The sequence below is a fragment of the Cheilinus undulatus genome, linkage group 6, assembly GCF_018320785.1.
Source record: "Cheilinus undulatus linkage group 6, ASM1832078v1, whole genome shotgun sequence".
Lineage (NCBI taxonomy): Eukaryota > Metazoa > Chordata > Actinopteri > Labriformes > Labridae > Cheilinus > Cheilinus undulatus.
Window position 1 is genome coordinate 36,360,511 of NC_054870.1, and position 27,798 is coordinate 36,388,308.

General features: G+C 39.6%; 1 protein-coding gene across 2 annotated transcripts in view; it reads right to left on the reverse strand.

Annotated features, from left to right (window-relative positions):
• Positions 1–27,798, reverse strand: part of spock2 (SPARC (osteonectin), cwcv and kazal like domains proteoglycan 2) — a 46,761-nt gene that overhangs the window by 5,628 nt on the left and 13,335 nt on the right. The window contains exons 2-8 of one of the 2 annotated variants that reach the window (XM_041790376.1): positions 19,095–19,103; positions 18,543–18,588; positions 7,514–7,628; positions 7,055–7,160; positions 3,299–3,407; positions 2,999–3,133; positions 441–659 (exon numbers count right to left, since the gene is read on the reverse strand). In XM_041790376.1, the coding sequence (XP_041646310.1) occupies positions 441–659; positions 2,999–3,133; positions 3,299–3,407; positions 7,055–7,160; positions 7,514–7,628; positions 18,543–18,588; positions 19,095–19,103 (739 nt within the window). The remainder of the gene's footprint in view (positions 1–440; positions 660–2,998; positions 3,134–3,298; positions 3,408–7,054; positions 7,161–7,513; positions 7,629–18,542; positions 18,589–19,094; positions 19,104–27,798) is intronic. The other variant, XM_041790378.1, reaches the window with a different exon arrangement.

Here is a 27,798-nt window from a genome sequence, read left to right on the forward strand (position 1 = left end):
CAACACTGTAATACTTTAGCTTCACAGAAGTTGACAACAGAGGACAAAGCCTGCTGAATCAATACAGTCAATTAACGGTTATAGATTAATCCTTTCGTGAGAGTAATTCATTTTCTAATTAAAAGTATAGTTTTAAAATCAATTCCCTTGTATGTCCTTCTAAAACAAACTAAAAAAAGTACATGAGGTTGGATTCTGACTGTTTCTGCTTGACTAGTTGGCTGACAGGCATGAGAGCTGTGAGAGAATCAGCCTGTCAACCAGCAGCAGGAATGTTTTAGCTCCTTGTGGTGACTATTTTGAGCTGATGGGGAAATAGGAGAATAAGTGGGGAGACAAATAATAAAGGACAGGCATACAACAGTAACAACACCTGAGGGCAAGCTGAGCACCTTAAACACACAAAAAAACAAACCTCACACCCTCCCCAGAATACTCACTCTCTCTCCAGAAGCACAGGCACCACTCAGCAGTGGAGACTTTGCCATCCTTATAGGAGTCACAGGAGTTGAAGAAAGGCCGGATACAGACCTCGTACTTGTCTAGGTTGATGGCAGCCAGCTCAGCCTGGTCCAGGTACAAGTCGCCGTTGGTGTCCAACTTGGAAAACATCCAGCCTATGGAGTCCTTACAGCTGGCCACCAGGCTCCTGTCCAGCACTGCAAACACAAAGACAGACAAACAATCATCCATTTTTATCAGGGGACAGCTGTACAAATGGAAATGAAATCAGGCCAGTCTGTTAGAGAAAATCGACTGTTTCCAATGCAAATCCCCGATTATTCCCATTAAAATATTATCAGTTTAAAATGGTTTTCCCTCTAAAAATGGGATTTGGCAGTTTCTACCACTGCCAATCCAGGCTTCACAGGCTCATAAAGATCTGAAGCTTCTTAGGAACTAAATAATCACCAAACTGTGGTTCTGGTATTGCTTTGATCACAATATGTCCCAGTTTGAGAAGTGATAGTCTCCTGATATCTGAAAAAGTGTTTATTGCAGCTCAGTAACTGAATTCCAAAAGAAATCCAGTAGTTTGTTGCAAACACAGCACCAGCAGGACCATAAAGCTTTATTTGTAAGGATTTTTATTTTCCCCTCTTACTAATTTTTACTTTTCCAAATGTGGTCAGAGCCTAGTTCTTACATTTTTCTCATAGAAGTCTACCTTTGTGCCTATGTTTGAGGCACCAGTGAGTTTAGTGACTTTATTGTGGGGCCTCCTTAGAAGTAATTTAATAATGATAAAACAAGCACATCACATCGGTTGCATAAGCAGTTGACCCCTGACTAACATTTGCCATCAGGTCCTGGGGCCCCTCCAATAGTCCTTCTTGGTTAGGGAGGTTCATAACTGAGTTAAATGGCCTAGAAGTAATGAAGTGTTGGACATGATAAAAGCTGTTGGAATTCTCCACAAGATAAGGAAAGGAGTTTCCCTGCTTCCTTTACTTTCTACTTTAGTATAGGATTCACCAGGCCATCTTTATGAAAGGAGAGAAGACAGGATGACCACCAATTCTCTGCATCAACTTCATTTAAAGTGACGGCGTTAATAAAAACACGCAGTCATCATAACTGTAGTAATGTCATCTTCACTCAGTTGAGAAAGTAGTTATTATTGAGAAAGTTCAAACCCTCTAGGTGTTTTCAAATTTTCTGACTTACATCAGAAATGCGTCAGAGGGAAAGTTATTGAACAAAAAAAAAAGAAAACTCCTGCACACTGTCACACCCGCAAAAAAATCAAGGTTATCTATTTATAACATTTTGGTACTAGACCTTCATCAGGCAAACAGTTTAATTAAAAGATTATTTAAGATGCCCTGGCTGTTACAGGGGCTTAAAGCTGCCCTGTCCTGAGGAGAATGAACCAGAAGATAGATGTGGTTTTGTAGTCAATAAATGGTATATTGTATTTTTCTACCTTGTAAACCCACATCACAGTTGTAACATCTGCTTAGAGTAAGAGCTGTCAGATTCCCTTATCACTATTGTTCTCTTTTCCTATCCTTGTACTCACATCTTTCCTTGACCTTGTGATGTTTTCATCGAGGTCAAAGAAAGGTGGAAAGGGAGGTCACAGGAAGTAAATTATCTCGACTTTTCAAACAGGCTTCTCCAATCAGATTTTGCTACTGATTGAATGAAGTTAGTTGCAGGTCCTGGCATGGATACCTTGTTCAACAATGGTGGCCTAGCAGCTACGTTCAGTTTGATTGCTTGTTTTATAAAACAAATAATCAAAGAAAGAGCTGATACCATTTTGAGAAGGGGCCACAATAAAATGTGTAATTTTTTAAAAGTTATGCTGAGTATGTGGCTTAAAAATAACACTTCATACTTATTCAATGACCCTGTTATCATTTGAGGAGAATGGGGCGGTAGCTACGGGCGGGGTTTAGTTGTACTGGAAGCTGGTAGCAATGGCTGCTTGCCAGTGTAGCAAATAGTTCAGATGTAGCTAGAGTATGGTAGCGGTTTTACCATAACTGGACCACTTTGAAAAGAAAAAAAAAGGAGCAAAGACCAGCACTGAAAGCTTTCATGACAGAAGTACTAATTTTTGCTCTACTCGTGACTTGCTTCAGCATTAGTTTAGCTAGTTATGGGCAGGGTTTAGTTGTGCTATAAGCCCACAATACAATGGCTGCTGGTGAGCGATTATCTCAGTTGTAGCTCCAGCGGCAATTTTATCCAAACTGGGCCACTTTTTTCATTACATCGAGCAAAGAGCCTTGGCAGAGAAGATGTTTATGCACTTCAACTGACCGGCCTCGTAATGACTGTATCCACACCCTGCCAAGTTCATGTTACTTGGAGGGCTGCATATGCCCACTACTTTTTGTCTTGTTGCTCTGATTTGCCCGCAATCAATGTAACAGACGAATGTGAAATATGTCCATTCAATAGATATATGAAACAGTCTATCTGGCATGTCAGGTCAATTATAACCTGCTCTTAATGCAGTGAGGACTGATTTGAATTTTGCTCTGACCTGATGTGGTGCTGGCTGCAGCACCTTTTGCCCCGGCCTTGGTGTTGTTGTTCTGCTTGGCATTTGTCTGCAGGAGTTGGAACCAGTCCCTCAGACGCTCCCCGAGATCAGCCAGATCCTGTCCAGTGCAGCTCTCTGTGGAGGCCAGAGGATTATGTGTCGTTATAACGATGACTGCTGAACAAATGATGTGTGAGGCACAGATAAAGAATTAAAACAGAGATGGGAAGCCTGCTATTGCAGTGATAACCAACAAACTCATTATGAGTATATTTATTTTTGCCATGTGTTTGATCTTACCATGTTTACTGTCCTTGGATGTAGGAGCAGCTGTCGGACAAGGACACAGACCCGAACACTTCAGGGTAAGATCCTTCCCAGTAAGACACGCTTGCTGCTCCAGCTTGCACTGCAACATAAATACACACATCAATAAGCACAAACACACACACATATCCACCCCAGCGACTCAGACAAGGGGACACAAAGGTGATGAAAAATGAGTTATTACTGCAACACAGATCAAATATTCATGAGGTGACCGGCTGTACGCCTTAATTCATATCTCAGACTTGCTCCTGAATGCGCTTTTTCAACCTCTGCCTGCACACAAGGTCAGGAATAGTGATCCAAAAGACATAGCATAAATCAATAAAAACACAGGCATCTGTCACCACAAGCCACCAACTGGCCCATGTGAGGCCATGTATCATGGATCTTTGTCTCCTCTTTTTCCCCGGAGAGTGTCCTCACACTGCGAAGCTCTGACTATGCAAGGTGTATGTCAGTACCCACAATGCATAGTACATTATGTTATCAAGTCTAAAGCACAGATTTAAAGCTGTGAATGCATCTCCCAGCACCTGGCTGACACAGAATGTTTTACATATGCTTCCAATAGTACGTGTCTGTCACTGTAACCTATGTTAGCGAACATCAAGATTATTTCTGACACAACATATGTTATTATAAGGCAAGCAGAACATCCAGTATGTAAAGCTGAATCCACACCTACATGAGCATAATTTTCACTCTTTCTTGAGGCGGCTGCTGCCGTTTCACTGCCAATGATTTGCACCCTCCACCTACACCTAGTGATTATTTCTCCTGACATTTATTTTCTTTTTAGTGAAGGCCCAGGTTCATTACACTGATTTAGCCTAGAAAATATATATCTCTCCATATCTTCAAACTTAACCTTGGTTGCAATAGGGTTTTTTTTTTGTTATTTTGGTGCAGCAGGAGCAAGATGGTAATACAAAACTGACAAACAAGTACCTAATGAGGCTTAAGTGGAGCCTGTATACAAGCAAACACTGAGGTATCCAGAAGCAAACAAAGACATGTAGTTGATGACATTATATCACTTTCAATTCAGCAAGTGATGGCACATAATTCTCTTTGTCCCCCTCCTCTTTTAGCACTTTTTTAGCTGTCCATTAACATTAGTGAATGTTGATTATTGTCTCAGATAACCAAATTCAGTGTCAGCTGGACTACTGTTTGTTTAATTCTGGGATCCTTTAACACTGAATACTGGCGACAAGGCTAAGGTTGTGTCTACCAAATTATTTCCATCTTTTACTGAAAAATCTGAAGGCTGTCTTTCACTTTCACAGATTTCATTGCAATGGGCGATCCGGATCCACCCTACCATTCTGTCTGGCAGCTGTAATACAAGAAAATCCTGTTCACATAGTAGTTTAGTTTCCATCCAAATGCATCGCAAATATTAAACAAACTTTTAGAAACTTGGCAAAGGAAAATGCAAATATATGCTGGTTTTTCACCACAACTGTTATAACTCCAATAAATCCCTCCGGACCTATCTCCGTTACTTTCCTGCTATTTTGTATTAAAGGACCTTTGCAATAAAAACTAAGGAACATTTGTGAAACAGTAAACAATGTTTCTGTTTCATGGATAAATTTCACATATTGTAGTGGTCACGCCTTCCTGCCTTGTACGTCAAACACTCCCAAAATGCTTTGCAATTAGCTTGTGTCGTAAAATCAGAAGGCATTGCCACCCTCAAAGCAGCTTTTTGCCCTCAATGCCTAAAATTAATCCATCAAATGACAATGGTGGTTTACTAATTAATATACTGTATATACTTTATTGGGTACAGTTCTGACTGAAAAGACTCCTTGATACAGAAAAGCAACTAAACAACTGAGGTGGGCAGAGCTGAACAGTCTGTTGCTGTGCTGCTAAAGTCAGGCGTACACTGTGAATTCAGTCTGATTCAGACCTAAATTTTGAGTTGCACAACTTGCTTTGAAGTCGCGCTGACTTTCAGTCAGATCGCCAAACAAAAGGACAAGGGTTAAAGGACTTAAGAATAAAACATAAGGTAGATAAAACTAATTATACCATGGTCTTGGTGAATACTCGATTGTGATTGGCTCTGGAAATTCCATTGGTGTCCATTAACCTCTGATATATGGACACCGTCTGAACTTCACAAGTAGTTCCAGTCACAAAATCATTACACCATTCCAAATTAATGCGCAGCAGCCGTTAGCCGTTACTCCGGTAGGAGTAACTATAGCAACCTGAGACAGTCATATTTTCTGAGCAGGGAGTACAGCACTGCCAGCCTAAGGAGCCTGCGGATCGGCATCAACCGTCACTTAACTGACTTGAATAAAATGACAGACTCCAGGTTTAAGACCAGTAACATAAGACGGTCTTATCTTCTATATCTGATGTCAGTTTTGTTTCCAGGGTCACCTACAACCTACAATCATACTTACAACCCCAAGCAAAAGTCTGACTGAATTTCTACTACAGCAGACTTTTTGACGTGTCTTGTTGGTTTTATGCTCTGTGGTAAGTAACCAAAATGAACAACTTCCAAGCATCATACAATAATAACATCCAGCAGAAACTACAAACATATAGTCATGGGGGGATTGTGACAAAAACACAACCTCTGTTAGACCTCATCATTCGATCTTTGGATATTTCACAGGTTTTTTGGTACATGTGTTAAGCATAGACATACCGTAAACATATTGGCGGATGATTCTAAACTATCTTTGTGTTTCCAACAGATGTATAAATTTATTTCCAACAAAATTTCTGCATCCTTCTACTATTTTACCCTGACATGTTTTCATGAAATTGATCCAGCACATCAGACAGTTGTTTTGCTCCCTGACTTTCTATCGACTTAATGACCCACCATTCCCAAGACAGACACTTATTCATCTCATGCAAATTGTCTACTACAAAATCTTCCTTTTACTTTAATTCTTCTGCTTTTTTGTGGGTCACTGAATGCCACTTGATTATCATCTCAAAAAGACAAAAAAAAAAAAAAACATCTTTCTCTGCTCTTATTTTTCCTTTCTAGATTTGTTTTTTTGTTCTGCACCCCAGGGGATGCCATCCAGCTGGTGTTTTAGTTCAGTTTAAAAATGGTGTCTTTCTGTTTGCACAAAACAAAAGGATTTTCAGATCCTACTTTCATTTCAGGCTCAAATGTTCAGTTTTCTCTTCAAACTCTGAAGGCAGAGTTTACTTAACTTTATGGTTACTATTGAGTTACTGTGTAGGCAAGCAAGTTTTAACAACTTCAAATAATACCAAAATATGTTTTTGGTGACAAACTAAAACTCCTACTGTTGGTAATGTTGAAAAAAACAAAACAGTAACTAGAAAGTCGTATTTATCCCTACTGAGTCTCGACTGAACAAGAACAGAAATAACGTGATTATTTCAGAATTGTTTAATTAATTGTTGCATTATCTGCTGCCCGGAAAGAGCAGCCCACTATCACGAAGCAGAGAGGATGCAGTGTCTCTGCTCATTATCTTTTATTATTGTTTGGATTAAGAGCCGTGTTCCGAATGAATTTACATATTACGTCTTTAAGCCACGACTGAATGTTTTTGATGATTTACTCTGCCCTTATTTATAAAATTTGATAAGATTTGTTTGATAGTTTCAGTTCAATTTAGCATAATTCAGATCCAGACCCATTACAGGCAAATATACCAATAATAGAGAGTTATTTCCCAGTCCTACGGTTATGTTTTTGCTTCTGTGTACCTTGGAGGCATAGTTGTGTCCGTCTGATCCGCACACAGGCCCGGTGGATGAGATGGGACATGGCTGACAGTTTCCATCAGGAGACCTGAGAGCCGGCTGCTTCAGCCTGCAGGATAAAGGAGACACAAACACTTCAGCCTCTGCACGTCCATCTGAGACTGCGACTGCTGAGCTCATTCAAAGTCCAGACACAGCAGCACCAACCTGGACATGGAGAAACAGCCCTGCTCCATGTGGTCTGAATGTATGAGCTTATGATTAAACAGCAGGTAGTCATACTGCACTGGCACACAAACAGGTTTTATGAATACCACTGTGACTGACAAGAAACCAGCAAAGTTCATTTACTGTAAATCTGGTTGTGTGGACTTCATCTTAGTGTGCATTAAGAGGAGTGATTTGTTGACAGTGTGTGTTGTGGAGTTAGTCGGTTCTCGCCCAGGGGCTGCACACACTCACCTGTGTTCGAGTTTCTTGCGGTTGACGCATACAGCTCTCTGGTAGCCCTGGGCGATACACACTTTGTGTCGGCTGCACTTAACCTTTTGACAGGGGTCCTTGGTGGTGTCTACATCTGGGAAAAAAAACAGAAAATTAGATACACACTGCTATCTACAGCACTTTACTTTTGATCCTTTTCTGTGTTGCTCTCTGCCCATCATTCCTCTACTACAAGTCTCAAATCCCAAATCTATGATTTCTAGTATAACCTCAGAGAACTGTTTGTTTTTTCCTGAGGCCTTTTGTGCCGTACTGGCTGAGGATAGAAAGGAAAATAATTTCTGAGCATAAAAATATAAAGACTTAGGTCAGGAATATTCAAACACTCATAACTCTAGTGAGGATCATTTAGTCTGTGTTGGGTATGGCGACCCCTTGGGGCAAAAAAGGACATCTTATCCTTGGGTATCTTTCCCAAGACACATTTTCAGGCTTTTTATGCCTTTATTTAGAGAGGAGGACAGTGGATAGGGTTGGAAATAGGGATAAGAGAGTAGGTGTGATACATACAGGAGAGAAGCCGCAGGCCAGACTTGAACCCAGGCATACTTGGGGTGCAAGCTAACCACTAGGCCATCTGCACCTCCTAAATCCATTTTTCTGATGCATTTTTCATATACATTTTCTGATTTTTTTCATTACACAGAGAACTTGTACAAACTGACTCTGTTGCAATTATTTTTATTCATTGTGTAAGACTACAATACAAGACAAAATGGGCTTCAACCAGTTAAGATGATTTTATGGTTCTCTTTTGCTTGTGCAAAAAAGAACCCTTCAGAGCTCTTATTTGCACAAGCTCAAGCGTCACAGCACTATGCCGAGTACTAAAAAGCCCGTTGGAGAGATACAAGGCATCCTTTCAGTTAAGTCTTTCATGCTTTAAGTGGCTATAAGAACAAATTTTGGCCTTCATCTATTATGTTGCATGGCTTAAATCCACATAATGGTGCTTCAGATGAAGTCTAATTGTAAGGGGGAGAGAGAAGAAGCTGCAGCTCTGAGTAAACAACCTCCAACAACTTGGCCAGATGCAGGAAAAAAATAGCAGGAAATCCAAAATGCTCCAAAAATAAATATATATATTTATGACTGACTGAGTGCACAAAGGCCTCAAGACACCCCCACAGGGGCACCAACATCTACACAAACAGAAAGATTTCCTAACAGGAGCTCTGAGAGACTTGATAGGATGTAAACTTGGCTAGCTAAAGCCTTTATGGCGAGCTTCCTCTTCCTCATCCATCACATTCTCTGCTAGCAGCCACTGCTCTGGACTGTGTGTCACCCCCACACGCACACACGCTCATATGTCACAGCTGTCTGTTCCTTGCAGGTCGCCTAGAGCCCGACCTGGATGTCACACTGCATTCCCTTCATGTACCCCCAGCCTTTATTCACCTACGCTATCCATCAGTACAGTATACAGGGATACAGCTTATTCACAGTGATGGCGGCTCTCCTCCCCCCCTGCTCTTACTGTATCCTGTTTTATGGCACCGTTATAATTTATCAGCAAGGCTTAGGCTCTCCTCTCTTGTCCTCTCCAGTGGCTGAATACATTAATGCTGCCCACATCACAGGATTATTGAAGCGAACCGACAGATATCTGATTTGAGAAGCAAATCCAAAACAATACACCCCCCTGTCATGGCTGAGCTGGTTGTATAACTGACTGACTGACTGCTCTGACTGAGAAACAGTGCGGCTTGGAGGCATTAATGCCCAGATGCAGACTCCTCATCCATTCAGACTGTCAACAATAGAGCCTTATTCTCTCTTATACCAGTTGGCATTGATTGTATAGTGTCTCACGCACATCTGCCAGCTTTTCTCCCTGTCTGTCTCTGCCTGTCTTGCTCTTGATCTTTCAAAACTTCCAATTTTTTGTGCACAAATATCTACAGAAGCAATTCAACTGTTGTCATACTTTTTAAAACAAAGGAGGATGAGGAAACAGACATGTAAATAAGGAATATGATGAAAATTTAAACAATGATTTTGCATCCTTTCAAGGGAGATTTAGCCAGTGCTGGAGAGGAAGAAACTAAAAGGAGCATGCAGAGAGAGAGCAGATAATCCTGTCTTCTAATAGCAAAACATTCGTAAATAAATCTCGTCTGTGGTGAGCGACTACAATGCTGGCACAGCTTTGTGTTGTGAGTACAGAAGCATAAGGTGGCTGCCTGAGCCTCATGTTAACTTAACAGGCTTCCACGGATTAAAGCAGCGCCTGCAATGATGACGTTGCCATAGCAACAGGCTCTCAGAGGTCCGGGGAATCATTTCTGGGTTGACTGTGATTTGCAGCTCAATCTGGTGTTTCTGAGAACTCTCTCCTCTCTTTCTCTCCCTCCATCTCTGAAACCCCTGTTGTGCAATCATGTCTATCAATCTTTTCTTCCTTCTTTTCATGTTTTTTTGTCTTCTCCTCCATTTAAACATCTTCACTGCGTACCCTCAGTCTTGAATCTCGGTTTTCACCCCTCCATGCACTCACCGACTTCCAGTTTTTACTTTTTGAAAGTCTCTCCTCCGGTTTTAAACTAATGCCTGCAGCAGTAAAACCTCTTCTAATTAGGCTCCCTGTGCTTCATCTAATCCAATCCAGATTTGCATGAGGTTTATCCCTGCAGATTGAGGATAACAGAGGCAGAGCCCAAGCCACATCCTCATTATCAACCCTCTTATCTGCTATTTACCCACTCAGCCTCTAACATCAGTATTATCTTGTTAGCTAGGTATCAGTGAACCAGACATGACTCTGGGATGTATATCACCTTTAGAGCAGTAAATAAAAAAACAGACCTAAGTTTCAAACATGACCATTGTTGGCTGGCCAAGAAAAAGGGAATAGATACACTCAAAACTACATACTGTTTTTTTGCTCTGGGCCAAATAATCGTATGAATATTCAAATTCATTAAAAAAAATTGGGGCAATTTAAGGCACTTAGAGAGGCAGCATTACAAAAAAAACAACCAAAAAAAAAGTCTAGCAAAGAAACATGATTACGAATATAAACGATATAAAATGCAAAAAGAGAAGTTTTAAAAACCTATATACAGTATGTATGTCTGTTCACAAAAATGAACACAATAAATAGACTATTTTAAATATAGGACTCAGATATTGACAGTAACAATAGTTACATGAACCAATTAGTACAATTACAGTGAAAAATAGTGAGCCAAGAATGGCTGAAGTATAAAGAGACAAACATTTCCAATGGAAATAAATATACTAACAGGGTAAACTGAAATGGACCAATATTGAGTAAACACATGTTTGTAGTGCAAAAAATGAAATGAAAAAGGACAAGGTTACAGCAGTGACTGGGTCATCAGAGTAACTCTGTGACTGTTGAGTGGTCATTAGATTAACTCTGTCACTGTTGAGTGGCCATCAGAGTAACTCTATGACTGTTGAGTGGTCATTAGATTAACTCTGTCACTGTTGAGTGGCCATCAGAGTAACTCTATGACTGTTGAGTGGTCATTAGAGTGACTCTGTCACTGTTGAGTGGTCATCAGAGTAACTCTGTGACTGTTGAGTGGTCATTAGATTAACCCTGACTGTTGAGTGGTCATTGGAGTAACTCTGTGACTGTTGAGTGGTCATTAGATTAACTCTGTCACTGTTGAGTGGCCATCAGAGTAACTCTGTGACTGTTGAGTGGTCATTAGAGTGACTCTGTGACTGTTGAGTGGTCATCAGAGTAACTCTGTGACTGTTGAGTAGTCATTAGATTAACTCTGTGACTGTTGAGTGGTCATCAGAGTAACTCTGTGACTGTTGAGTGGTCATTAGATTGACTCTGACTGTTGAGTGGTCATTAGAGTGACTCTGTGACTGTTGAGTGGTCATTAGAGTAACTCTGTGACTGTTTAGTGGTCATTAGAGTGACTCTGTGACTGTTGAGTGGTCATTAGAGTAACTCTGTGACTGTTTAGTGGTCATTAGAGTAACTCTGTGACTGTTGAGTGGTCATTAGAGTAACTCTGTGACTGTTGAGTGGTCATTAGAGTAACTCTGTCACTCTTGAGTTGCCATTACAACAAAAACAGCTCAGTTAGCCAGATAGCTATGCTAGAATACCTAAATGACAGCCAGAAGAATACTGTTGCTGCTACTTTTTGTACAAATTAAAAATTATTAGTATTTTAAAAGTACTAAAGCTTGCTTACTTTTGCCCCTGTTTTGTCTCTTTTAAGCAAAGCTAAGTCAAACATGGACTTTCCAAAGATGCTAAAAGGTTAACATCTTAAAGACAAAGGTCAGATTATTGTGACAATTCTTGTCCAATGATGAATTTTTTGTCACTAAAACTGAAACTTTTCAGTTAAGCTTGTTAGCTGCGTTAGGGATTTTTAACAGGCTGAGTGAGCCAGAAGACATAATTGCAACCTGTTGCTGTTTCATTGTATTGTCTTGTATATTGAAAATAAGCTCACTTTGTCTCCTGATTCCTGTTTTTAAGACAAGCTAAGCTAATCTCAGGTGGTTTCATCAGGATATCAAGAATAAACTTGAGACTGGTAATGAAAGTTGAATTTCTTTTAAAGGCATTATTGATACTGGATAGAGGGGAAATGGTAGCCTTGCAAGAATACGTAATGCTTCTGTTGTACAGATTTAATACACATTGATCACTTAAGTCCTGTATGTGGCTCTTTTTTTAAAATAAGATGAAGGCAGACCCAGGTGGTTTGAGTAGGAAGAGTGAGATGGGGTGAGAGTGGACAAAAATGTGGAGTAAGGGGAGGTGAGAAGGGCTGTAAAAGTCCATAAATGACTCTAGTGGCTGGTTTTGGAGGTTCAGAGTCAGCAGCTCAGACTCCGATGTGTATAGAATGAGTAAAAAGGACTGAAAAGACCCCCTGATGGGAGCCTGGGTAATTTGAAATAAGCCACGCAGAGGTCTCGCAGAGGGCAGGGAGAAGGAATTAAATGGCCCCCTGACAGTCTCGATGTTGAGGCGAGACATTCAGCTAAAACTTCTAGCAAGGCGTCTCGAATGCTGTTTTTACACACACTCAACATTCCTGAAAATTTCCAGGATTTTACAGAGTGGGCTGCACATGTGAGTACTCTAGTAATGTTTTTGTGAGATTACAGTTGAGTAGGCAGAAATGAGGAAATTGATCAATAACAGGTGCAAATCTGTGTTGTTTTTTGTGCACATAATAGGGTCTTTTTACCCTTTCTGTTAAGCTGTGAATACATCCAGATACACATTGCACTGATACAAACACAAAAACTGTCACAGTTCGTGTGAGTGAGCTTCCTAAGCACCGGCATCTATCAATAGCATCAAGAGGTATCAAACTCTAGACCTTGTGAATTGCGGAGTCAGCGTGTTTCCATATCTCCTTGGCGTCTGCAATTGATCCACAGCCATTGATTTGCCAGAAGGTGTCCATTCACCATTCACCTGGCCCTCTCTGGCTGAGATAAGCTTGTGGAAAACCAAGGCGCACTCAAAGGCACACGTATAAAAGGATCAGGTCTTCCATGAGTGCTGTACACAAACACTTTAGAGTATGTTTGTGTGTTTGAGTTCAAAATTACAACTGTTCTCCTGCTGTGTTTACTGTCTCCACAGCGAGGTGATTCAATCAGCTGCCTGATTGATGAATCGACTGTAAAAATCGACTGCAAATTACCCTGACCTCTCCCTCAATCAGCACACAGCCGGCTGAAGTGGAGCACGGTGCCTGAATGCAAATCTCCACCTCAGACTGAATTTGGCTCTGGCTGCGTGTGTGTTAGAAGCATTGACAGTTCAAAAGCTCCATCTTCCTCTGCCTGTGCGGCGGTGAAGCCGTCTTGGCAGAGAAATGAGGCCTGCAGGCTCGTCCGAGCTTGGGAAGTAAAGACATCACACTGATTTAGAGAAGTCTCAGAGGGACAAATCTCTTTTTTGCTTCTTTGCTTCATTAGGTCACTCATAAAGGAAGGCAGATCAATGAGGGGAGATAGTACATTTTTGTCAAAACGAGAAACAAGGAAATAGATAAATGAAGGGCTTTATGCTGTGTGAAATGAAAGCCTGAAGTAACATTGAGATGAAAACCTTTGGCAAGAATACAAAGCTTTCTTAAATTTTAGGAAAAGCTGAGCACACGCAGCAGTGTAACTACATACAGAGATGCTCCTTTGAAGTTGATTTGTGTCAGCTTTGTAGTTTCTGAACCAAAAGCATGTATATTATTTTAAATGTACTGTAAAAATAAAAGACTTTTTAACTTTGGGCTGAAACAAAGAGGACTGTGTTCAGTTCTGATCATGCCATGCCAGTTTGCCAGTTGGGTAAGGTTGGGTTAGGCTGGATAAGGTTAAGTTAGGTTTGAGCTCTGAGCTGGGGGTTCACTTGCACTTTAAGTATATAGCTTAATTAGACTATTTAACAACCATCTTGTCAGAGTTATCAAGTCCTGCGGAATAATCCATTTTTTCACACACTTTTTAAAGTACGTCTGACTCCCTTTGCTGGGTGGGAGTTTATATACTTGAGGGACGATGACGTCAGCTTTGCCGAGCATTTATGCGTGTAAACTATGGAGTATGGACAGAATGTGCTTGGGTGTGACTGAGTGTTTGCACTGGGGTTGACATTTGTTTATGCTCTGTGCAGACAAGGGAGTCCATCCTGCAGGCTACTGTGGATGTTTTCATTACTCTTGAGACACTAACAACCCTCTTTCAACTTTCTAATCTACAGAGCAGCTCAGGATGAAATGTGTCTGTACTGTGTAGACACAATGCTAGAGACAGGAGCTGCTAGATATTGCCTTTCCACTCTACTCTTTGACAAGTGCTCAATACTCGGCCACAGTTGCCTCCACATCTCCTATGTACTGTACCACATGGCATGGTGACCAACTATGGTGCAGTTGTGTTCACACTGAACCAGGCTTTGGGGTCAAGTGTACTTGGATCTAGAGCAACCCTAGTTTTATTTGCACTTGCACAGTAACTTAATTTTTTTTTCTAATTGTGTGCAAACATACTGATAGAGAGGTCAATTTTCTAGGAAATCCTTTTTTTCTCTGTCTTTTTCATTTACACCTAAAGAAACAAATAAAACTACTTAAGTGCAGATCAAAATACACTAGCATATCAAAGTATTAATATAAATAAGTGTGAAGGTAATTTATAGAGAGTCATTATATATTAAGGAATTCAAAGTCATATTAGTCATATTATGACTAAAGTTAAATCAGATTTGCAGAGGTGGATGAACCTTCTGGTATCATTATTAGGCTGAATTGCAGTTACTAAAATGAACGTCCTTCCTCGCCTATTATACCCAATACAGATGCTACCTGCCTGCATTCCCTCAAAGATGTTCAAATCAGTACATAATGCAATTAGAAGCTTTGTTTGGAAAAATAAAGGTCCAAGGATTAAATTAGAAAAGTTACAGTATCCTATTAGAAATGGTGGATTAGCCCTACCTAATTTGTTGTATTATCACTGGTCATCACAACTGAGATTTGTCACAGAATGGGTTAAATAGACAGGCCTGTTTCCCTGACTTAGGAAGTATAGGTTTAGATAGCGTGTCATTAGCTGATATTCCCTTTGTATGCTTCAGGAAATTACAAAACAAAGTCAATAATAATTTCATTGTTAGAAATGAATTACAGTCTTTGAGTTTTATACAAAAACACTTTGGTTTAAGCCAATATTCTTTTTGAACACCTGTTGCCAATAATCCTGATTTTGAATATTCGTGTATGGATATGGGGTTTGGTGATTGGAAGGCTGCTGGCATTCTGACTGTCTCTGACTTGTATCTGGGTAATACACTAAAGACCTTTAAGCAATTACACGAAGAATTTAATCTTCCTCGTACACACTTCTATCGGTATCTACAAACTAGAAACTAGTGGAATTAAGCATACACTACTTTACATTGTTAAGAAAAAAGCACTTAAAAAGAAAGTAATGACTTGCATATATGACCAGCTGATAATAAATGCCAAGCTCAAAATGAATATGAAAGAAAGCTGACAGAAAGCTGAAAGAAAAGGACACTGGCGAACAACTTGATGATCAGACCTGGTGCAAAGTGTTGTACAATGCGAAAAAGATTACAAGGTCAGATAAATCACATGAAACACAGTATAAGATTATTAATAGATTAAGTGTAACTCCTAAAATACAAAGTAAATATGACAATTCATGGTCTGCGATTTGTAGGAAATGTCAAAAAGAAGTAGGTTCATATCATCTAATACGGTCATGTCCAGTCATAACAACTTTCAGCTCCTCTGTTCATAAGAGATTGAAAAATATCTTAACATCAGAATAGGAATCAGCTTGGTATGATAAATTATTATTAGTCTTTCTGTATGAGAGGTTATCAAATGTAGTACAAGGAACCCTTGATGAATTTATAAAAAAGTGGTCCCCCTTAATGGGCTCTTTCATACTGAGTGGTCAGCAATTACATATATTGGAGGAGACTGAGCTCAATACGCTCGATTATTATTTGTTTGTTATTTATTCCCTTGTGTGTATTCACTCATTGGTTTATTGTATTATTGTATTTTGTCACTTGTCTTCTATGTTATGTGTTATTTTTTCCTGTTATTTTGAATGTTAAAAACTTAAATAAAAGTAAAAAAAACAGGAATTCAAAGTGCTTTACAGAGTTGAGAAATGAAACTACCAATACACAGCAGTTAGATGAGCTACACACTTGCTGTACAGTGACAGTACAGTAGTGGGTCAAGAAGAAAGGGTTGGAAGGTTTTTGACCTAGTATGGTATGGTATTTAGTCTAGTCTTGAGTCTTGAGTGGCTGGATACACAACCTGAGAACATAAGACCTCCAGATCTGGCTATCACTGGTGTCAAGGCACAACTAAACATTAATAAAATAAAGAGAAATATAATAAATGTCACACTGAGCAAAAATAAGACAATGTACAAGATACATTTGAAATACAGGATAAAAAGAAATAAAGAAATCCAGATGTTTGGGCAGAGGGTGTTGCAGACTTGTGACTTTACACTGATAATTTTACTGGTAAAAAACTTCCTCTTTACATTTATGAAAAAGACATACTTTCAAATTTTCTTGTTAACTTCATCCTATCACACCATCCTTCACCAGCCACCTTGCTTCCTTCCTTGAGTTCACCATTTCCTTATCACCAAACTGCCTTGAGTTGACAGGAACTGTATTAATGTCAGTCACTTCATACTAAATCAGGGCAAATTAGTCTGCATCCCTGTCTCACTCTCTTCTCATGCTTTTACTTCTCTCTCTGGTCTTTTACTGGAAACCATAATTAGTCCTTCATTAAGCCCTTGGAAATTGCGCTAATGGACTCTGCCATTCAGCTGACTTCATTTCAGCTGGTAAATCAGGCAACAATGGCTGAGGACACGACTCGGTCATGACTTCATCTTACAGGAGCTCAATTAAGTGGCAGAAGGAGTCGATGTGGAGGAAGCAGACATTCGGTGTGAACGCGCAGCTCCTGCTCCCAAGTGCAGGAAGGAAAGAGAAAAATGTAGGAAGTAGAGCGAAGTGGTGATGGGTTGAAGTCGAGTCGATGTTTAGTGTTTCCTTGGGGAGGCACATCAGATGTGCTGAAGCAGATAAAACAGAGCACTAACATCTTTCAACCCTTTTTCACTAAGGAACTACTACAAGTGTGGACAGTGAGCGGCTGACCCCGGTGTATAAACACAGAGCGCATGCAGAGCTGTCTGATGCAATGAACTGCTGACGGTCTGGGAAACATCACAGTTCAAATGAAGGCCACCGATTCTGTTTCTATGCTACGGTACAAGCTAATGACATCCAGTTTCAATAAATCATGTGGCTCTGCTTTCACTGCATCAGCGGAAAGCCAAGGCAGTCATACCAAACACATTTTTTTTCTTGTTTGGCCTACATGCATGGATTTTATGCTTGCATGAGCATTTGAAAAGATATTATAAATCCACAACATATTTCCTTTTCATACATGTAAAGCACAGAAGGTTTCACGGTAAATGATGCTATCATGGTCAATATAATTGGTCTTTTCTGCCCAAAAAAACAAAAACAAAATCAAAGAGAAAGATTCCTACAAAATTATGAAATTGAAGTAAATATGTAAGGTAAAATAAGTTACTGCATAAATATTCACCCCCTTTAAATTGACTCACCTAATACAACAAAGCCAATTGGTGCTAGTGGTCTCACAGTTAGTGAAATCCTGATCATGTGAGTGCAATGAATGTGACTCAAGTGATCATAGCATAAAGGCACCTGTGTCTGGAAGGTCCAGTCACTGGTTAACCAATATTCCTGGCTTCTCAGCAGCCAGTCCTGGAAGACTTGTAAAGGTAGAAAATATAGAATACCCGTATTCAGTCCGGCAGAGAACTAAGGCTTGGAAGAAATAGTTTAAGACAACAACAGTACAACCCAACAGAGCTTGAGCAGTTTTGAAAAGAAGAATGGAGTAAAATTGCAGTGTCCACATGTGCAAGCCTGATTGAGACCTACGTCTCTACTCAGACTCAGCGCTGGGATTGCAGCCAATGGTGTTTCTACTAAATACTGACTTGAAGGGGTGGATATTTATGCAGTCACTTATTTTACCTTACATATTTCTATTTAATTGATATCTGTAGAAATTTCTTATCGCTTTGATATTAGACTCCCTTTTTTGTTAATTTCAAAGGTAAAAAACAGATTCTATTGACCATAAAATGATTTATAAAATCATTAAAGGAAAAAATATCAAAAAGTTGAATACTTTTTTATAGCACATCTTGTCTCTTCAATGATCTTCCTGCACAATCATAAGTTTTATGTTCTGACTAAAATCTTTTCCCTTTATCTTTGAACAGTCAAACATATCACTCACTTTAATCTGTGCTTTGGAAAATGTATAACAAGCACAAAATAGAAGAAATCTATGTGAAATGCCATTATGGGAAAATGAGAAAAAAGACAAGATAGTGTGAGACTTACTGTCACTGGACCCTTGATTTTCATCCCAGGTACGAACATAATCATCCTGCAGAAACAGAAAAAAATCAATCATGTTTCTGCAGCACAGAAGCAGCACACCTCAAGCTCAAATAAACGTTGATGCTGGTAGCAAACATATCATCACCCTTTTATCTTCATACAGAAGTGACATGCCTGCACATTGTGTGTTGTGTGCTCATGAGGCTTGCAGCAGGATAATTGGCCAAGTGAGTCAGAGAGACAGATGAGAATGAACTGTGGCTGTGCATCTGTATGGAAATGAGCCCAACATATCTGCACTAGGCGCCTATATATGAGACATATGGCATGGTCTTTAAAATTCTCTGCCTTTTTTTCTTTAATCATTACATTAATGGTTCTAATTAAAATGGGCAGGCTGAAGGAGATTTGAAGTAGAAGGAGTGAAAGAGAAATTGGACAGAGAAGTGGAGATAAAGTCACACAAAAAGACAAGGGTATGAGTCATGAATGAAAACGACATTTTACAAAGACAGCTGGAGGAGTGTTATAGAAAAGCTGAAGAGCACTAACCTCGACTTCCTGGTGAAATGACAGCAAAGGAGAGAGAAAAGGAAATATTAGAAAGGAAGAAAAAGTCCTTTAAGATACAAGGTATTAAGCTTTTCATTGTAAAGTCCCTTGTTAATTTCAAGGCCCTTTTCATAATAAATATTCATGACTTAATGAAGGACAATCAAAGTTAAAAAAATTTAGCTGTGAGGAACTTTTGATTTGTGCTGTTTTTGGTACCCTCTGCCGACAAAGATGCAAATCTTATCCCTATAATGATCTTGTCTCCTACAAATCCTACAGATTTAACACTTTCATTCTTAAAATGTGCAGTGTGCAAGGACATGACCGACACAGCACACCACTCAATAACAGATCATTCGCCAAAAGCCAAAATCTCCACTCTCAAAACTCCAAATGTCATGTGATCAAATGCAACTTCAGAGAAAGCAAGCTAAAGTAGGTAGCTGTCAGCTACCTGCCTCCTCCACTGTGGTAGTAATTCCAGTTCAGCTCCTCTCCTCGTCAGTTTGATTGTGGTATGTTTTAAAGCAAACATTGTATCAACACTAGTGATGTTGCCACAAATCAACAGGTTGCTCCTCACTTTCTGACGTCCTTCTGACTTTATGCTTCCCATTAACTATTGTTGCCATGGCTGTGTTTGCTGTGTTTCCTTCTTCAGTAAGATGTCTGGCTTTCTTTCAGTTTCACCTGACAATCCACAGAGTGAGAGCTCAGCTGTCCTGAGTGCTCCCCACACACAACAGGATTTCTGATTGTAAATTTTAAACATATTTCATAATTATGACTTCTAATTGGAGCAGTTCAGAACCTCTTCTGTCAGATAGAAGAAGAAAAGATCACTCCTAACACAGCACAGGAAAATCTGTCAAGTCAATATCAAATACCATCAGATAATCTGGCCTTTGCTTCACTGACTTTGGTCAGAGGAGGGGAATCTGGCTTGTAACTGGCCCCTCATCCAACACTTGTCCAGCAGTAGCATTTACAGTTATACAAATAACTATGTAGAAATGATCAACTATAGCCATTTTTGCAGTTCGTTTAGAGCCATCAGCATTGATCAGCCTGTTTCAGAACCAGCTAAAAATACTAACAGAAACTTTGAGTCTCATTTATGCATGGCTAAATAGATAACATCAGTGTTTACAATGAGAAAAGCAAAGAAACGCACAAAATACAAGACATCGCCTGTATTTTTGTGCGTTAAGCAAAACTTAAATAACTTAAAGCAAAGACAACTATAACACCATGACTCATAATAAATAATGGGGAATAAGCCAAGAAAATGATACCCACTTTCAGCACCACAAAATGTGTATTTACTGTTTAAATAGGCCCTAATCATGTTTTTAATCTTCTAAACAGAAAAAATAATGTAGTTTAATGTCAAATGGGATGTATTTATTGTTTGGTTTTTTTTAAATAAGGGGTATCCAGAGGAAAAAGTTTACAGATGTAATCCTTTCTGAGCATATCTCTGTGTCAGAAATAAACATGAGTTATTCAGGATATTTACAATCGGCCATCTTCCCTCCTCCTCAGTGATGACTTACTCATCACCGTAAACATTTACTGTACTGGAAGCGTGTGCCAAACAGCTCCCCGGTAGGCGATAAATCCTGACACATACGTAAAATCAGCAACCCTCATGAAAGCCGAGACCTTTCTCTCTGACCCTCACAGTTTTATTTCACAGAGGTAAATATTTTCACCACTGACAGGGACTGCACTGAAAACCACCACACAGCTCCTCAGCCTCTCCGCGATGCAGCACTGAGCTTTTCTCCTGCTCACTGACAGATAGAAATCACTTCCTGGGAAACTTTTATGAGACTGAACGTTACCTTAGCACTCCAGTTTAACTTTGCGAATGCGTTTCGGTTACTTTTTATCACACAGAGACTGTATATAAAACGAGATGACGAAAAGCTCCTCAAAAGTGAAGCCAAAACATTCAGGTCGCCTTACTGACTGCAGTAAAGGTCGTAAACTCTGCTTTATTCATGCTAACAGATAAAACATGGATAAAACTAGGACATCAAAACACAAGTGAAATACATTTTCCCCAAACACTGCTTCTTATATTCTAGTGGTCACTTTTTGGAGAAGTTCAGGTGTAGTTATTTATAATTGAAAAGAGAGGATGTAAAGCCATGAGCTTCTACACCATCGTGTTGACAAGATAAGTAGAAGACACACAACAAAAAGTCATACATGAGTCATCAAAGTTTCCATTAGTGACACAAGAACCTGTTGAGCCATGGACTGTCCTGGTCTGGGGATCTACCCCGTGTTGTGGGAAAGACACTCTGAACAATTAACAATTCTCGCAAATTCTAGATGAATTTTAGCCAGTAACTTGAAGTAATTAATATCATTGCATTCTGATGTCAAACTTAGTTTTTGTTTCCAATTTTTAACCTATTTTCACCCGTGTTTTACTTATTTATGCACCTTTTCCAATTTCGTTCCACTTTTCGCCCCTTTATTATGCTCTTTAACCACTTTTCACTGCTTTATCTGGCCATTTTTGTAACATTTTTGTCCCTTTTGACCAATTTTTGATATTCTTTGCCCCTCTAAACCAATTTTTCCTGCCATTTTCGTAACATTTTTGTCACTTTTGACCAATTTTTTTATATTATTTGCCCATTTAAACTCATTTTGGCTACTTTTCACATATTTTTTTTTACTCTTTTTCACTTCTTTATCTGACCATTTTGCAACATTTTTGTCTCTCTTAACCCAATTTTGCTATTTTTTTCCCCTTTTAAACTTGTTTTTAATCCCTTTTCACACCTTAATCCTACCATTTTTATATCACTTTTGTCATATTTGACTCAATTTCATAACATTTTCTCCCCTTTTAAACAATTTTTGCCACTCCCCTCACCCCCCTTTTAACTTATTCAGCCATTACAGCTGCTGTCGAAAAAGAAAGAGTCCTTGCAAAGGCCTCTTTGTTTAGTTTTTAATTTTTATATCAAACATATATAATCTTTAAAACATTCAGGTGTAGTTGTTGTTAACTGCCACACTTCTTTCACCTTGACACCACCCCATCCAACATGTGTACACTACATCTAATGCCTGCACCAGTTTTTGTGCACAGTCTGGGTCTACAACAGACACAGAGGATGTGTGACAGCTATGTGTTCCCAGTTTTAACTCCAGCCTTGGAGAGGTGGAATTATGCTATGCTTCATCAAGCCCCCTCCTCATTTGACCCTACCCAACAGAATTCAAACCTACAAGCGATGATTTCCTGTTCACTGTTATTAATTTTGGACTCTGTGAATTTTGGTTAAAGGAAGGGACATCGATCCAGCCAATCCCAACTGCTCGAACTCTGGTTATAATGAACCCCAAATGTCAGCACCTGTCAGGGAGGATATTTTGGCCTCCCTTTTGAACAGCAGTCAGTGTTTCAGTCTTGTTAGTCCTGAGCAGAAAAGGACCTCTAACAGTTTACGACCTGGCCGTTAATCTGGCGCCCCCTGTGCCTCCTTTATTGATGCTCCAGCTCCTGCATTATTTAGCAGCCCTTCTGTATTTGTGTTTCTGCCAGGACCAATGAGGGAAAGTGTCCTGCTGTGCTGACAGGACTGGAAATCAATGATTTCATAAAAGACAGGCTGCAGAAAATGTATTCGGGGAAAAAATAAATCCTCCTGAGTGCACAATGCAAGACATGCAGAGCCCAGTGACAAGTTTGGCACACAGCAGAGGAGTTATATCACTCAAAAATATGACTCATGGACTGAAATCCTGGAGAAAAGACTGCAGGTTTTTACACAGAAGTGATTAGAGAAAAGGAAGCTGAGAGTTGAAAGCACTCGGCCGTATCCAGGAGGAGCTCTGTGATTTACCTGATAACGTCTGAAAGATCTCCTCCTAATAAACAGAGCCGGGGAGCTTAGCCTCGGCATCAAACATCGTACCGCTCACCCAGCTGCTGAGCTCCACAATGATGATTGACAGATCACAACCCTCATATCTGTGGGGTGGCCATTGTACAATCAAGCCAGGATCAAAAGAAATGCACAGGACTCCCTAAAAAATGAAAATATCTTCTAAAAAATATCCCATATTGAGCTTCGTCTAGTGAATGAAACATAGAACAAACAGGAAACTGCCAGATGGGTGTATGTGTGACTATCTGAGAGGTTGTGTGTGTGACTGACAGGTGTGTCAAGGTAAATGTCAGCTGTCAGAATCACTCTTCCCTGTAGTTATCCTGAGGGGGTTTGTCCATGCTGACAGCACAGTGCTCCACTGCCTCATCAGTAACAAAGGACACAGTAATAACACCCTCACGTGGGGATCTGTGTGAGTTCCTGTGACGGATGAAGGTTTACAGTTGACCTTTTCTCACAATTAATGTTAATATCAGCCTTCAGAAGATTCATCGCATATATGTTTTGTACCAGAAAAGCATTAGGGGTCAATTTATCTGTGTACAGACCAGACTGTGTGGACATATATCGAATCCAGGGATATGACATTGCTTCCTTTAGTGTAAAAAAAAATCATTCATGTGCAGTTTTTTCTGATTTCATTTGTTCAGTCTTTTAAAAGCAAAGCAGTAGGGTGTGAATTTCATTTTAAAATCTTTGTTGAGGTTAGTTTATGTTTGATTTCAAAGTATCTACTTTGAGTAGGAAAGAGCAGCTTTGGACTGGCATCATTTACTTAGTTGTAAGTTCTTATTTAAATGGATGTTATTCACAGAGAGTTTATCTGTATTGTATACTTCTAAGTTGTTTAATAGGCTACATTATCATGCATTTTATTGAATTGATTTATAACTTCGGAAGGTCTTTTGTACAGTTTATATTGTGTGTTGTGCTAGCTTCCCTGTGTCATCTTAACCTGGAGCATTTACACTGAGCTGCAAGCTTCTAATAATAAAATACATTTTCACATTAGGCTGCATCAGCCTCTAAAGCTTTTGTTTTAAGTCTAACTTCTTTGCCAACTTTGCTCTAGTTATTTAGGGATGGGAATCAGTAACAGGTTCCAGTTGAGAACTGGTTCCACTTGGTTCAATCCATCAACATCGTTTACATTTAATCCTAACAATTCTCTGACAATGTCTTACTTCCATGGCCTTGAAAAACACGGTCTGTGAGAGGCAGTTGAAAGTGTGGCTTCATCTCTCAAAACATGATGCAACCGCATGTCGTGCAACGCCTGTTAAACAGTGATTTCATGGAAGGCATGCTTCTTTTTGCACAAGAAATGTTATTTTTGCACAAGATTTATATTTATATGTCCAAAGATCTAGGATCCAGAGGCTAGTTGGATGTTTATTTAAGGTTTTATCATATAAAGACAGTGAGCAGCAGTAATTATTGTATTCTAATTGAAGTTCATAGATTGAAGTTCCAGAGAGCAGTTTAAGTGAGATAATTACAGTAAAAAATATTATTTTTTGTATATTTTAGCATGTTCTCCCTCCCAATACTTGATGATTTACATTTATAGTCATCAGCACTATTTATTATAGCCATCTATTGAAGTGTGCTTGTCATTGACTCTCACAGTGTTCAGTGTTCAGAGAGAGACTTAATAAAATTTGTGTTGTTAACAGTGAAAACCTAGACAGTCTACTTTTCCCAACAAGATAAAGGGATTGATAAAGATTTGGATTGATAAGAATATTTGATAATGGCATTGATAGCAATAAAACCTGATCAGTTGCCACACTTATAGTTATTAACCATCTTTCTCTCTTGATTATCACCCTGTCTTGGGCATTAAACACTGACAAGGTACATGCAGAACCAACGTTACAGCAGTGTTTACAGTCAGACAGATACAGATGGCCTTCCCTGCCTGACCAAGCACAGACAGAGAGAGAGAGAAGAGAAATGTTCTTGAACAATGAGTGCTCCTGCCTGCTGCCCGTGTCCATCCATCACCAGCGCAGCCTGTTAATGCCACTGTTCACCATCCCTCCTGGCCCTCAAACCAGCCTAGCCCACCAGGTACTCTCCCAATTCTCCAGATTAGCCACTCAGGGCCTGTGGTACACTCTGTACAGGGGATTAATTTTTTTAATCACCCTCTTTGATTAAATTAAGTCAGTGAGAGTTGAATAAATGAGCATAAATAGTGGCTACGTTGACTGAGAGGTGGGCACCTTGTAGTTATTATCAAGGAGGCTTTATGACCACCATAACTCCACCTTTTTGGGTTTTTTTGAAACAGCATTTTCAATATGGTGACTGACTATCATTGGGTGAAGCCACTGATTCTGCATCCATGTTCCATATAGTCTGTGCTATACTGAATGTCAAGAACTATCTTTGTAAGAATCTGGTGGGTCGTAGGCAGTTTTCCAATGTTTACAAATTTCATGGCCAGTTGGCTACGTAAGACTTTAGCTAATGCAAACATTTACCACTTACTTGCTTACTTACACGAGCTAAGGACTTCATTTTGCTGTTAACATCAACTAGCTGTGACATTATGCCATATTGCATAACATCACCAAATAGTACTGTTCCTTGCAAAACCTGTGTGAAACTGTCAATCACTTGTAGGTTCTCGGTCCCCCAGGTCATATATCCTCCAAAAGGTTTCTTCAGTTCCAATGTGACTGGGGCCAAAGTTGGAATTTATGGCCTCTGGAGCAAAAAAATGTGGAGCAAAAATTAATCTCTAACCTCATTATGTAGGTGTTCTGTCTAGTTTTATGAAATTTGAGTTGGTCTAACATGTTTACATAATTTTTGAAGTCCAGTTTAAGATGGACTGACACAATAATAGTTTTTCCTGACAGCATATAAAGGGGCCAACCGTTAAATTCTAGAGTTAAGCTTCGCGGTGTAGCATGCTATGCTCAGTGTGCTGTTGGTAGACTAAACACTGAGAGCTTGATAAGAGAAAGTCAGTGTCATTCGTCCATAACTACAGGTATTTAAGTTGGATACATTTTCTGTTATTTTTCCAAGTAAAAGCCACATTACTGGTTTGTTAACTTAGCTATATTTATCTAGTGTGCAGGCATTGATCAGATGTCTTTTCAAGCACAGCATAAACAGCAAAGTGCCAGTTCTTTCAGTGTTTATTCAACATCTTTCACACATGCCTTATATTATTCAGCTTTACTGCTAATGCAGCATGAGCAGTAAAGCCCCAGCTTATATCAGCATTCAACATTCACATCACAGCTTCTTCAAAAATTGAATTTCTGAGTTTATCATAAATGCTTTCCTCTTTGTCTTTGGGATTTCTGACATTTCTGCAAGAGGCATACTGAATGCTTTGCTTTGTTCCTTAATGTTGCTGTTGCAGCTGGTTGTGAATGAAATGGCAGAAATAGTTTTGAGTATATTTCTGTCTTCTATACAACCTAACCCTGAGACATAGCCACTACATAAATGCATGTTATTTTTTTCTGCAATTTGAGGAACCTTTTATCATTGGAGAAAAGTCTTCCCCATGCACATGCAGGCTGTCGAGCTGTTTGATTAGAAAGTCACCTGCTTTGCAGGCCGAGATTAAGTGCCACTCTACCATGAAGGTCCTCCTCTCTCTGTTCTCCCTCCAGGCTTCATTGAGAACCGGGCTGCATGCCCATCACTTCTGCTGCTGAGGTTCCCCCTTTTTCATCCTTTTCCCAGCCAAATCTGTGACAGACAAAGTCCTTACACAAACACAAGAACCCCTTCAAAGAGGAGAGTCACTGGGAAAGAAAGGTACAGACTGACTGGCTGTGAATAATTAGGTTATCTTTCAATATTAAAACATTAATGGACTGATCTGGAAGTAGTGAAATATCACATTTTGATTTTTTAATTGCAAACATGACTTGTGCAGTGGGATCACTATTTAAAATGGCAATAGAAAAATTCCTGCATTTTATTCATATTCTGGTGAAAATCACTCTGCTGAAATATGCAGTGTTTGATTCTGTTCTGGTGCAAAATATAACCCTGAAATCTGATGAAATCATGCTGAAAAAAACATTTCCTTGAGGTCGTCATCAACAGGGATGCAACATGCAGCATCGTATTATTTCCTCCCACTTCAAGATTCACATAATGACTGTTCACGGCTTTGGATTACAGATCACATGAGGCATGCCTGGGATGAAACAAAACCCCCTCAACAATATTCTCATCCTATATGTTCTCCTCTTATCTTCAAGCACACTGGGCTGCAGGGCATGAGAAGCAAGTCTGCTGATTCCATATTTCTGTGTGCACACAGAGCTCTGAGCCGAAGCGTTGCAGAGCAGAGGCAGAGCATCAAACGCTGAGAGTCCGGGCTGCCTCTTTTACAAGATCGAGTCAAGAGTGAGGCTTATGTAAGAGAGCTGAGAGGATCGGGTAATAAAAGGTAAAGAGGGGGTTAGTGCTTTTGGGAGCTAGATCGATAGGCAAAATAAGGGTGAAGAAACAGTACTTGAACAAAGAAGAAGTTGGTGCCCGGAGTGGCAAAATACTGCAAGTTGTTTTGATGTAAAGGGAGGAAAAAAATATTTTAACTAGCTACATTAAAACTGGTTTCTCTGTTTTCCTCAAGAAACAAAAGCTTGAGTGTCTAATGTTTTAGGATATTTTTTCTCAGAGACATGTGTCTTTACATTACTTGTTGCTGTTTTTGACCTGGAAGGAACACCTGCAGGCAGTACTCAGGGCTTAAAAACAACTGCTCACATTGTTATGTTGTGATGTTGTTAATTATG